The following is an 11,035-nucleotide window of genomic DNA, read 5'->3' as shown; positions in this document are numbered from 1 at the left end:
CGCCCTGGAAGAAGCCCTCCACCCTTTCCCATGTGATAGGTAGATGACAAAAACCTGATTGGGTGACAGGTGCTTGGAAGGTTAAACAGATTAAAACAGAGCCAACAGGCTCCTAAAATCCCTAGACTTAGAAACTCTAGTGGCAACCCTCTTAGGTCCCCTCCCTCTTCAGGAGCTCTGTATTATTGCTCAATAAACTTTGCTTTGTTGCCCACCACTCTTCATCTGGTCCACCTCTTCATTCTTCATGTGGCGTGACCAAGATCCACGGGAACTGAAGGAAAAGAAATCTTGCAGCATGTCCCCTCGGACATTTCAAGCACTTCATTAAAAACATAACCTAAGTTAGTTTGGCTATCCTAAAAAATGATATGATTATGTTCTTAAGTATACAGTCAGTATAAATATCAATATGAAATTCCAGTATTTTATTTATTTATTTTTTGAAATTCCAGTATTTTAAAACAAATTCAATTTAGGGACTTAAATATTAGGGGATCACCTATCTTTAAATGCAGGTGTATTGGAGTCATTGCTTGACTTGGGTTGTTGGCTGTTTCTGTATCCGAAGTAAAACATTAACTTACTGAATTTTTGCAACAAGTAGAAGTAGTGCAGGCTACCAGCAATTTTGAGAACAAGAAAAATGAAGCTCCCTGTTTTTGTAGTAGATGCATTTACAGCAAAAGCATTTTGTGGGAATCCTGCTGCTGTTTGCCTCCTAGAAAATGTAAGTACTTGGTTTTCAGGTGCAGTACCTGATTCTAGATTCATATTGAGCCAAATATTTCCTACAAAAAAAAAAAAATTAGACCCACCTGTTTGACTTTGGTTCTTGTTCTCTGTCAAATGATATCAGCAACGTTCATGTCTGAGAGTTGATTTTGACCAAACTAATGAGAGTGCTTGCGCACAGACGCTCTAAGTATGAAAAAAGAAAGATTTATGTAAGGAGGAACTAAAGCCAGTTAAAAAAACCAAAACAAAAACAGAGGACTCTTTGTTAGCCATCAGGTTTTCATTGAGTGAGCACCAAATGTGAAGGTGAATGAAATTAGGTGAGTTTTATGTGACTGGACATAGCTGATATTATATTTAACATAAAAATTTTAGCTGAGTATCTTTAACCTTACCTATTTCAGACAATTAGAAATTCTTTTCAGGACCAAGCAAAAAACATTTTGCAAGGAATTAAGTTATTAAGTAGAAGGAAGTACTTAAGCTCTAATACAGGGAGAATTCTGTTTCCTGAAAGTCTCATTTTAAAAATGGCTTTTGAGGGGCACCTGAGTGGCTCAGCTGGTTAAGTGTCTGACTCTTGATCTCAGCTCAGGTCTTGATCTCAGGGTCATGAGTTCAAGCCCTGGTGGGGCTCCATGAAAAAAAAAAAAAGGTTTTTGATTAGGATAAGTATTAACAGAATAGTTAAATATTCATTGACCTTCAGTGCTTTGTGTTTCTACCTGGCTATTAGGAAACAAGTTAAGGAGCTCTTCCACTCACAGAAGTTAGTTCAAGAGTAGATTATCTGAGAATTATTCCAGAAACACAGTAAGCAATTGATGATTTTAAGTAAGTTTTACTAATTTGGGCAAAGTATGTGTTGGGGACTTCAAGTGGAGTGAATGTCAACCTGCACATGAAAATCACCTAAGGTGGGGCGCCTGGGTGGCTCAGTGAGTTAAGGCCTCTGACTTCGGCTCAGGTCATGGTTCCAGGGTCCCAGGGTCCTGGGATCGAGCCCCCATATCCGCTCTCTGCCCAGCAGGGAGCCTGCTTCCTCCTCTTTCTCTCTCTGCCTGCCTCTCTGCCCAACTGTGATCTCTATCTGTCAAGTAAATAAATAGAATCTTTAAAAAGAAAAAAAAAAATCACCCAAGGAGGTGGCTCATTTGTTAAGCCTCTGTCTTTGGCTCAGGTCATAACCCCAGGGTCCTGGAATTGAACCCCGCATTGGGCTCCCTGCTCGGTGGGAAGCCTGCTTCTCCCTCTCCCACTCCTCCTGCTTGTGTTCCTTCTCTCTCTGTGTCTCTCTCTGTCAAATAAATAAATAAAATCTTAAAAAAGAAAGAAAGAAAGAAAGAAAATCACCCAAGGAGCTTTCAAATTCCTACGCCAGAATCTCTGGAGGTGGGACCCAGGCAGCACTGTTTTTTAGTTCCCCAAGTGATTGCAGTGTGCTCTCAAGATGACGAATGCCTGGGGTTTTACTGAGATGGGTGAGTATGGTTGGTTGAGACCTTGTACACTTATTTTGTCCCTCCAGCAGAGCAGCAAAATGATGATGAAGAGTCCTCATCTCACTTTAAGAATACATTCATTATGCGACTTTGCAGCTGGCATTTTCCTACCCTAAAATGCGGAAAGTAATAAAGTTAATAGGTTTTATCAAGTAACACAAGAGCTTGGGAGGATTAGTGAGAGAATGATTAACAAGCAGATTTTAAATCGTGAACGTTCTTTAGAAACAAGCTGGCAAACAACTTAATGTCAAGGAATTGTGGAAGTGACTGAAATTGCTTGTCAAGAGTCTTAGTATCTTTGTTGCATGTCTCCATGTAGTATTCTTGAAGAGTTCTGAAAATAGCTTCAAGGGATTTACATACTCAGTTTTCACCAGATGACAAGAATTAGCATCATTCTTCAACTTATTCCTCTTACTTCCAGTACACTCACTGCACACCAGAGCCTTTTTCTCCTCTCTTCAAATATATTTTATACGTTATTTATGTATTTGGAAAAGCTAGGATGCAAAAATTTAAGCAAAGAACTTAGCATAGTTCAATGTGATCTGCCTCAGTAAGAATGGAAAAAAGAAAAAGAAAATAAGGAAGTCCATGACTCAGGGCTGCTCTCTAAAAAGTATTCCAATTCACTTCCGGGCTTTGCATCTATGATACCAGGCTAATTTGGTGGCCTGTCAGGGACAACTGAATAGATAATCAAAAGAATAATTTGCTAGTTTTAGATTCTGTGGATGGGAGAATCCTGTTCTCCTGGAGGCGAATTTGGCACTTTCCCTAATTCATAATCAATAAAAATTCTAGTGGAAGCATAAACTCGTGGTTTATGCCCTTAGATTCTTTGACCCATGGCTGGACACACTTAGAGAGAACACAAGTAAACTCAGGAAAATATCAGAGACTAAACCTTATAATGTGCTAAACCTTATAATGTTGCCCACAGTTCAGCAGGCGTTAGCCCATCATTACCGTACTCTACAAATATTTATCGACTTCTACCACAAACCACACTTTGGGGTAGGGATAGGAAGTACAAAGATTAGTAAATTGGCCTGCCCCTGAGGTGCTCAGAGTCTAGTGAAAGAAAAAGACATGTAAATCCAGTCATTATCAAATAGTTAACCACAGAGGCTAAAAGATCTAATGGACATCTAGGTTCTTTCCATAGTTTGGTTATTGTGGACATTGCTGCTATAAACATTTGGGTGCACATATCCCTAGATGTCCATCAACAGATGAGTGGATAAAGAAGATGTGGGGTATATATACAATGGAAAACTATGCAGCCATCAAAAGAAATGAAATCTTGTCATTTGAAACGACGTGGATGGAACTAGAGGGTATTATGCTAAGCGAAATAAGTCAATCAGAGAAAGACAATTATCATATGATCTCTCTGATATGAGGAATTTGAGAGGTAGGATACGGGAGTTGTGGGGGGTTAGGGAAGGAAACAATGAAACAAGATGGGATCGGGAGGGAGACAAATCGTAAGAGACTCTTAATCTCACAAAACAAACAGAGTGGCTGGGGGGGGGTGGAGGGTAGGAATAGGGTGGCTGGGTTATGGACATTGGGGAGGGTATGGTGAGAGCTGTGAAATGTGTAAGCTTGATGATTTACAGACCTGTACCCCTGGGGCAAATAATTCATTATATGTTAGTAAATAAAATAAATACATTAATTAAAAAATAAATTTTAAAAAGATCTAATGGAACCAGGTACAATAGGGACTCAGAGAACAGAACAGTGTTGGATTTTACAAAGGAGAAACTACTTCAGATTTTAAGTTAAGAGCTTCAAAGAAGTATTCTTTTTTTGTTTTGTTTTGTTTCAAATTATTAAAAAATTTGACTGAGTTGAGACTAATCACCAAAAAACAAACAAACAAACAAACAAACCCCAAAACAAAAACAACAACAACAAAACTTGATGGGCAGACTAAAGACAAGGCAATTGCACTTTGAACTGTTTGAATACTTGCAAAAAAGACCTTCCTACTTCTTCTCCTTCTTCTTTGACAAAAAGACTTCCGGAAGGAAAGGAAAAGAAAGGAAAAAATTCTGGGTGGCAATATTCCAAGAGCTTCTAGAATATTCTAAAGTTTGTTTTGTTTTCTTTCCTAGACAAGTCCATTTTTAAAATTTTCACATGAGTAACTCATAACACCGTACATTAGCTGAAAATAAAAACAGATTAAGAGCTAAATGGAACATGGAACAGATATTTGAAAAAAATATTTAAAACCTTATAAAATTGATAGTGTCCTCAAGTGCCTGACAATCAATCTGACAATAAAGATCACGTCATGGCATGGAAAGTGTATAGAAACAATGTTTTTTTTTTTTTTTAAAGATTTTATTTATTTATTTGACAGAGAGAGATCACAAGTAGGCAGAGAGGCAGGCAGAGAGAGAGGAGGAAGCAGGCTCCTTGCTGAGCAGAGAGCCCGATGCGGGCCTTGATCCCAGGACCCTGAGATCATGACCTGAGCCGAAGGCAGCGGCTTAACCCACTGAGCCACCCAGGCGCCCAGAAACAATGTTTTGTTTTTTTTTTTTTTGTCATAGAGAGAGAAGCGAGAGCAAGTACAGGCAGACAGAGTGGCAGGCAGAGGCAGAGAGAGAAGCAGGCTCCCTGCCAAGCAAGGAGCCCAATGTGGACGCTGGGATCATGACCTGAGCTGAAGGCAGCCGCTTAACCAACTGAGCCACCCAGGCGTCCCAACAATGTTTTTTTTTTTTTTTTTTTAAAGATTTTATTTATTTATTTGACAGAGATCACAACTAGGCAGAGTCAGGCAGAGAGAGAGAGGAGGAAGCAGGCCCCCTGCCGAGCTGAGAGCCCGATGTGGGACTCGATCCAAGGATCCTGGGATCATGACCTGAGCCGAAGGCAGAGGCTTTAACCCACTGAGCCACCCAGGCGTCCCCCCAACAATGTTTTTAAAAAGATTTTTTTAGGGGTGGCTCAGTCTTTAAGCATCTGACCTTTGGCTCAGGTCATGGTCCTGGGATCCTGGGATTGAGCCTCCACATCAGGCTCCCTGCTGGGTGGGAAGCCTACTTTCCCTCTCCCACTCCCCTTGCTTGTGTTCCCTCTCTTGCTGTCTCTCTCTCTGTCAAATAAATAAATAAAATCTTAAAAAAAAAAAAAAAGATTTTTTAGGGGAGGAGGGGCAGTGGGGGAGAGAGAGAGAATCTGGCTCCATGCCCAGCACAGAGCCCAATGCAGGGCTCGATCTCACAATCCTGAGATCATGACCTGAGCTGAAATCAAGAGATGGATGCTTAACCAACTGAGCCAACTGGGTGCTCCTAGGAACAACATTTAAAACAAAAACATTTTATTTATTTGAGAGAGAGAGAGAAAGCAGGAGGGAGAGGGAGAGAAGATCTGAAAGCAAATACCACACTGAGCAAGAGCCTGATGTGGGGCTCTGTCTCACAATTGTGAGATCATGACCTGAGTGGATATCAAGAGCTGGATGCTCAATCAACTGAGTCACAAGGCATCCCCAGAAACGAAATTTTAAAGAATGAAATAGATATATTACTTTGACAGCTGTGTAGAAACTACAGGAACTCATGACTAACTACTTGAATAGGTCAGAGGGCTGGGGTAGTGCTAAGGGGTGATAGGTTGTTTATAATTCTGTCAATCAGCTTTATTTTTTTATTTTTATTTTATTTATTTATTTATTTATTTTTTTTTTTAGATTTTATTTATTTATTTGACAGAGAGAGATCACAGTAGGAGAGAGGAAGGGAAGAGATCACAGAGAGAGAGGAAGGGAAGCAGGCCCCCCGCTGAGCAGAGAGCCCGATGTGGGACTCGATCCCAGGACCCTGAGATCATGACCTGAGCCGAAGGCAGCGGCTTAACCCACTGAGCCACCCAGGCGCCCTTATTTTTATTTTTTAAAAGATTTTATTTATTTATCTGAGAGAGAGAGAGAGAGAGAGAGAGAGAGAGAGAACACAAGCAGGGGGAGGGGCAGAGGGAGAAGCAGGTTCCCTGGTGAGCAGGGAGCCTGATGTGGGGCTCAATCCTGGGACTCTGGGATCATGACCTGAGCTGAAGGCAAACACCCAACGACTGAGCCACCCAGGTACCCCAACCAGCTTCAATCAGTGAAAATAACATAACAATGGGGTAGAGAGCCCATATTTTTTTCTTCATATTCTTTTTTTTTTTTTAAGATTATTTATTTGACAGACAGAGATAGAGATCACAGAGAAGCAGGCAGAGAGAAAGGAGGAAGCAGGCTCCCCGGAGCAGAGAGCCTGATGTAGGGCTCGATGCCAGGACCCTGCAATCATGACCTGAGCTGAAGGCAGAGGCTTTAATCCCTTGAGCCACCCAGGTGCCCCTATTCTTCATAATCAGTGAAAATAACATAACAATGGGGTAGAGAGCCCATATTTTATTCTTCATATTCTTTTTTTTTTTTTTAAGATTATTTATTTGACAGACAGAGATAGAGATCACAGAGAAGCAGGCAGAGAGAAAGGAGGAAGCAGGCTCCCCGGAGCAGAGAGCCTGATGTAGGGCTCGATGCCAGGACCCTGCAATCATGACCTGAGCTGAAGGCAGAGGCTTTAATCCCTTGAGCCACCCAGGTGCCCCTATTCTTCATATTCTAACAAATCCTCAAGTTGTTTTGTTTTGCTGTTCTTGCTGCTGTGTGTACGTGTTTATGTATATGTAGGTGTATGTGTAGGGTGGGGTTTCTCAACAGCGGCAGTGTTGATATTCTGGACTGGGTAGTTCTTTGCTGTGTGAGGCTGTCATGGGCAATGTTGGTAACCGTGGGCTCTGTCCACTAGATGTCAGCAGTCTTCCCTTCTCCCCCTGTTATGAAAATGAAAAACCGCCCCCCAGTTGAGAACCACTGTGTCAGAGGATCTTTCCTAAAGATTGTATGTATGTATGTATGTATGTATGTATGTATGTATGTATTTAGCATGAGCAAGGCAAGAGGCAGAGGGAGAGAGAGAATCTTCAAGCAGACTCAGTACTGGGTGTGAAACCTGATGCGTGGCTTGATCCCAGGACCTGAGATCATGACCTGACCGGAAACCAAGGGTTGGATGCTTAACCAACTGAGCCACTCAGGCACCCCTCAGGGGATCCTTTCCAAACACCAGTTTATTCTTGGGTTTTCCTGTTACAATTATCCATAAATAACAACTTTGCCGTGTGCCTAGTGTATGCATTTATTCCAATTCAGCTGGCATTTACTGACCATGTGTCATGTGCTGGACACTACGCCAGGATAAAATATAATATTCACATCTATGCATTTTTATTCTTTGAAACACTAACCCAATCATTTCCAGAGACAGCAAGGAGGACTGGCTTTGCAGTTTTAGAGGAATGCCTAGTTTTAGTTTCTAAACTACTTGCTGTTCCAGTTTTCCTGGTTAAATTTAGAGGGTAACAAAAGCCTTTTTCAAAAAAAAAAAAAAAAAGCTTCTTTGCAGCTTGGTGTGTTATGTATTTAAGGAAGAATGAGTATATAGAAGTACTGTGTTTAGTTTGTGCTTTAACTCATTTGGGAAAGCTTATGATACAATGGCCATTTCCAAACTTGGTGCCCTTCCTCAGTGGATCATTGGCTCTGTATGCCTACACTGAATCAGAGGCTTCTGCGGTTTCTAGGGGGTTCCAAAGTCATATCTCATTTTTATCCCCAGAAAAGGCATGTGAAGAGTGCAGAGATTTTTCCAGGGCGTTGAAATATTTTCTCTTGTCTAGTATTTGAGGGAAAAGAGCAATGCAAGGGAGGAGGAGATTTTGATGTAGGAATTTCTGCTTCACTGGCTTCTAGAACATAACCCTCAGGTTTGGGAGTATTAACTTCAGGTAAGTTCAGCCAGATACTGTGCTAAATTGATTTTTATTTGTTATCTCATTTTACCTTTACATCTACTCTAAGAGAAGGTCTTTTTTTTTTTTTTTTTTTTTTTTTTTTTAGACTAGGCTCCACACCCAGTGTGGAGCCCAATGCAGAGCTAGAACTCATGACCCTGAGATTAAGAGTCAGGTGCTCAACGGACTAAGCCATTCAGGCACCCCTAAGATTAGGTCTTATTATTATCATCACCCCCATTTTACAGATGAGAAGACAGAGGCAGAGGAGGGTTAAGTAATTACCCAAGTGGCTGACCTGATCCTACCACAGGTCTGCGTGACTGCAGATCCTGAGCTTTTAACCTAGTCTGCTTACTACCAGACTAGCTGTCCTCCCCTTTTAATCTCCCATGGCACCCCTTATTTCCCAGTTGGTAGCATGCATTGCTCTTGTTGTAATTCATTCAATGCCTGTCTTCCTCACTAGACTGCACATTCTTTGACATCTTAACCTATTCTAACTTACTCCATGACACATGGCTTAACACATGAGAGGCACTAAATAGCTATCTTTTGAGCAAAAGCAAATCTGTTAATTGAATTATAGCAAGTTCTCTATCTTAGGAGTTCTAGCTGATTAACAACTACTCATCTTTTATTTATTGGTGAGTTGGGCTGGGCGGGATGTGCAAAGAGAGTATGAGCTTTGGGTTCTATGATGGGGCTGGAGATACGAGACACCCAGAAGAATTGTCAGGAACAACTGAAGACAGCCTACAGTTTAAGTGCTGCATTGTACAGACATCACTTCAAAATAGGAAATCCAAGTGCTTCAGAAGGAATCTTCCCTTTCTTCCAGGATCATTTAGAACTTTCCATACCAAGTGATTTTCCTCTGCTGGGATCTACCTACAGAAGAGGGACAAATGAACAAGGAAAGATAACAGGACAGTCATGTTTAGGCTGTCATATTTCCAAGCAGCCACAAGATGGGAGTATTTTAAAACTTTGCTCTGATTTTTTGATCATTAATGTTTGTGGGCCTTATGGTGATGAAACCTCAGTGTCCCTCGGCAGCACACCGAAACTCAGAAAAACAAACATGGCTCTGTCTTTGCTGTCAGAAATTTGATTCATGAGATTGCCAAAGGGAAATGGATATTAAAGCAAGACGAAAAAATTATTGGAATAAAAATTCAGTTTTTTTGCATGAACACAGTCTCCTGTTTCTCCAGCTCCCAAAGTTGAAGCAACTTTAGTCTTCTGATGATTCACTATTATCTTGACCTTTGGTTCCAGTGTAGAAATTTGGCTGCCTGTCATGCATATCGAGGACAGCTACTATCAAACTTTCTGCAGCGTCTCTGGTCCCTCAGGCAAATAGCAAGTGAATTTTAGGTGTCCTGGGGCAGAAAATACAGTTACAGAAATTCAAACTGTAATTGGTACAATACGCCAAGGTAGAGAGGACAGAAGAGTTGATGGTCAGTGAAGTGTGTATGCTAGCTGATGTGCCAAAAAGCCCATTTGCAAAGAAATCCATTAACAACAGACAGTGAGCTTGGCTATAATGTGGGATGCTTTAACGCTTTTTGAGACTCTTGTCCTAAAGGTGGAGGGAAACAAAAGACAAGAAGAGGAAGGACGAGGTTAGGGCGTGTGGCCAGATCAGAGGAAGGCCTGGCAGGCACTGCAGGTTCTCCCAGCCACGGCAGCAAATCCAGAAAGACCAACACAAGCTTTTGTTTATCACCCCTTCCATCCCCACCGAGGCCTGTGATTGCACACTCTGCAGTAGGGACTTAGTTGGCTCCCAGTTTCTCTCAGGGGTCGTTAGCCCAGGCACGTGGACCAGTTTCCACACAGAAAATTCAATGAGCCAGGGGGAGTGCTGCTGAACATCGTTGTCTTGTTGGCTGGGATGCCCAGCAGACCCAGCCCATCTACTCAGCGGGGAAGACTCACTCCCCAGGCCCCAGGCGTGACAGGTGTTTATGCCACTTCATTCCCACCATCCTGGTTCTCCTTACCTCGGCTCACAGAACCTTAGAGTGTCAAAGATTTAACAGAAGGAGAACAGAAGCGAGGTCAAGTGACTTTCCCAAGAAGCATCCCCAACACAAAACTCTTTGCCCATATTTTCCTGTCCAACTCACCCAAATATGCTCTTTTTCTAAGTCTACATCTAAAGTCCTAGAGTGTGTGTGTGTGTGTGTGTGTGTGTGTTTAAGATTTTATTTATTTATTTGACAGAGAGAGACAGCGTGAGAGGGAACACAAGCAGGGGAACTAAGGGAGGGAAAGCAGGCTTCCCGACGAGCAGGGAGCCCAATGCAGGGCTCTGAATGCGGGGCTCAATCCCAGGACCCTGAGATCATGACCTGAGCCGAAGGCAGACACTTAACAACTGAGCCTCTCAGGTGCCCCTAAAGTCCTAGAGTATTAATTGTCAAAAATCTATGTGTCTCAATTACACTCTGGTGTTGCTCCCTGTTGCTTTCTGATTCCCGACAAGATGCTAAGCCCCTTGAAAATGGGGTTGTATTGTATCCAAGAGGGCTGCTCAAACTTTAACCACCTAGAAATCTAGTTATAAAAAAAAAAAAAGGAAATTCTAATTTAGAAGGTGGAGGGGGGTAGCTAAAACTGTATTTCTAACACATTCCCTCGGTAGTGGTGCTGGCCTAGCACAGCATTTGGTAATTGACTGATTGCAGCTTTCCTTTAGAAACGCTGTTGTGGGGGCGCCTGGGTGGCTCAGTGGGATAAGCCACTGCCTTCGGTTCAGGTCATGATCTCAGGGTCCTGGAATCAAGCCCCACATCGGGCTTTCTGCTCAGCAGGTAGCCTGCTTCCCTTCCTCTCTCTCTGTCCGCCTCTCTGCCTACTTGTGATCTCTCACTGTCAAATAAATAAATAAAATATTTTAAAAAAAA

At 42.0% G+C, this 11,035-nt stretch overlaps 1 protein-coding gene across 3 annotated transcripts in view; it reads left to right on the top strand.

Annotated features, from left to right (window-relative positions):
- Nucleotides 1-602: 602 nt before the first annotated feature.
- PBLD (phenazine biosynthesis like protein domain containing) overlaps nucleotides 603-11,035 on the top strand; it is a 24,087-nt gene continuing 13,654 nt past the window's right edge. For 2 of the 3 annotated variants that reach the window (XM_059397543.1, XM_059397540.1), the window contains exon 1: nucleotides 603-730. In XM_059397543.1, coding sequence (XP_059253526.1) covers nucleotides 647-730 — 84 coding nt within the window. In that variant the 5' untranslated portion in view covers nucleotides 603-646. The remainder of the gene's footprint in view (nucleotides 731-11,035) is intronic. The other variant, XM_059397541.1, reaches the window with a different exon arrangement.

The sequence above is a fragment of the Mustela nigripes genome, chromosome 4 (assembly GCF_022355385.1).
Source record: "Mustela nigripes isolate SB6536 chromosome 4, MUSNIG.SB6536, whole genome shotgun sequence".
Taxonomy (NCBI): Eukaryota; Metazoa; Chordata; class Mammalia; order Carnivora; family Mustelidae; genus Mustela; species Mustela nigripes.
This window is presented reverse-complemented; position numbering and strand designations above follow the sequence as displayed.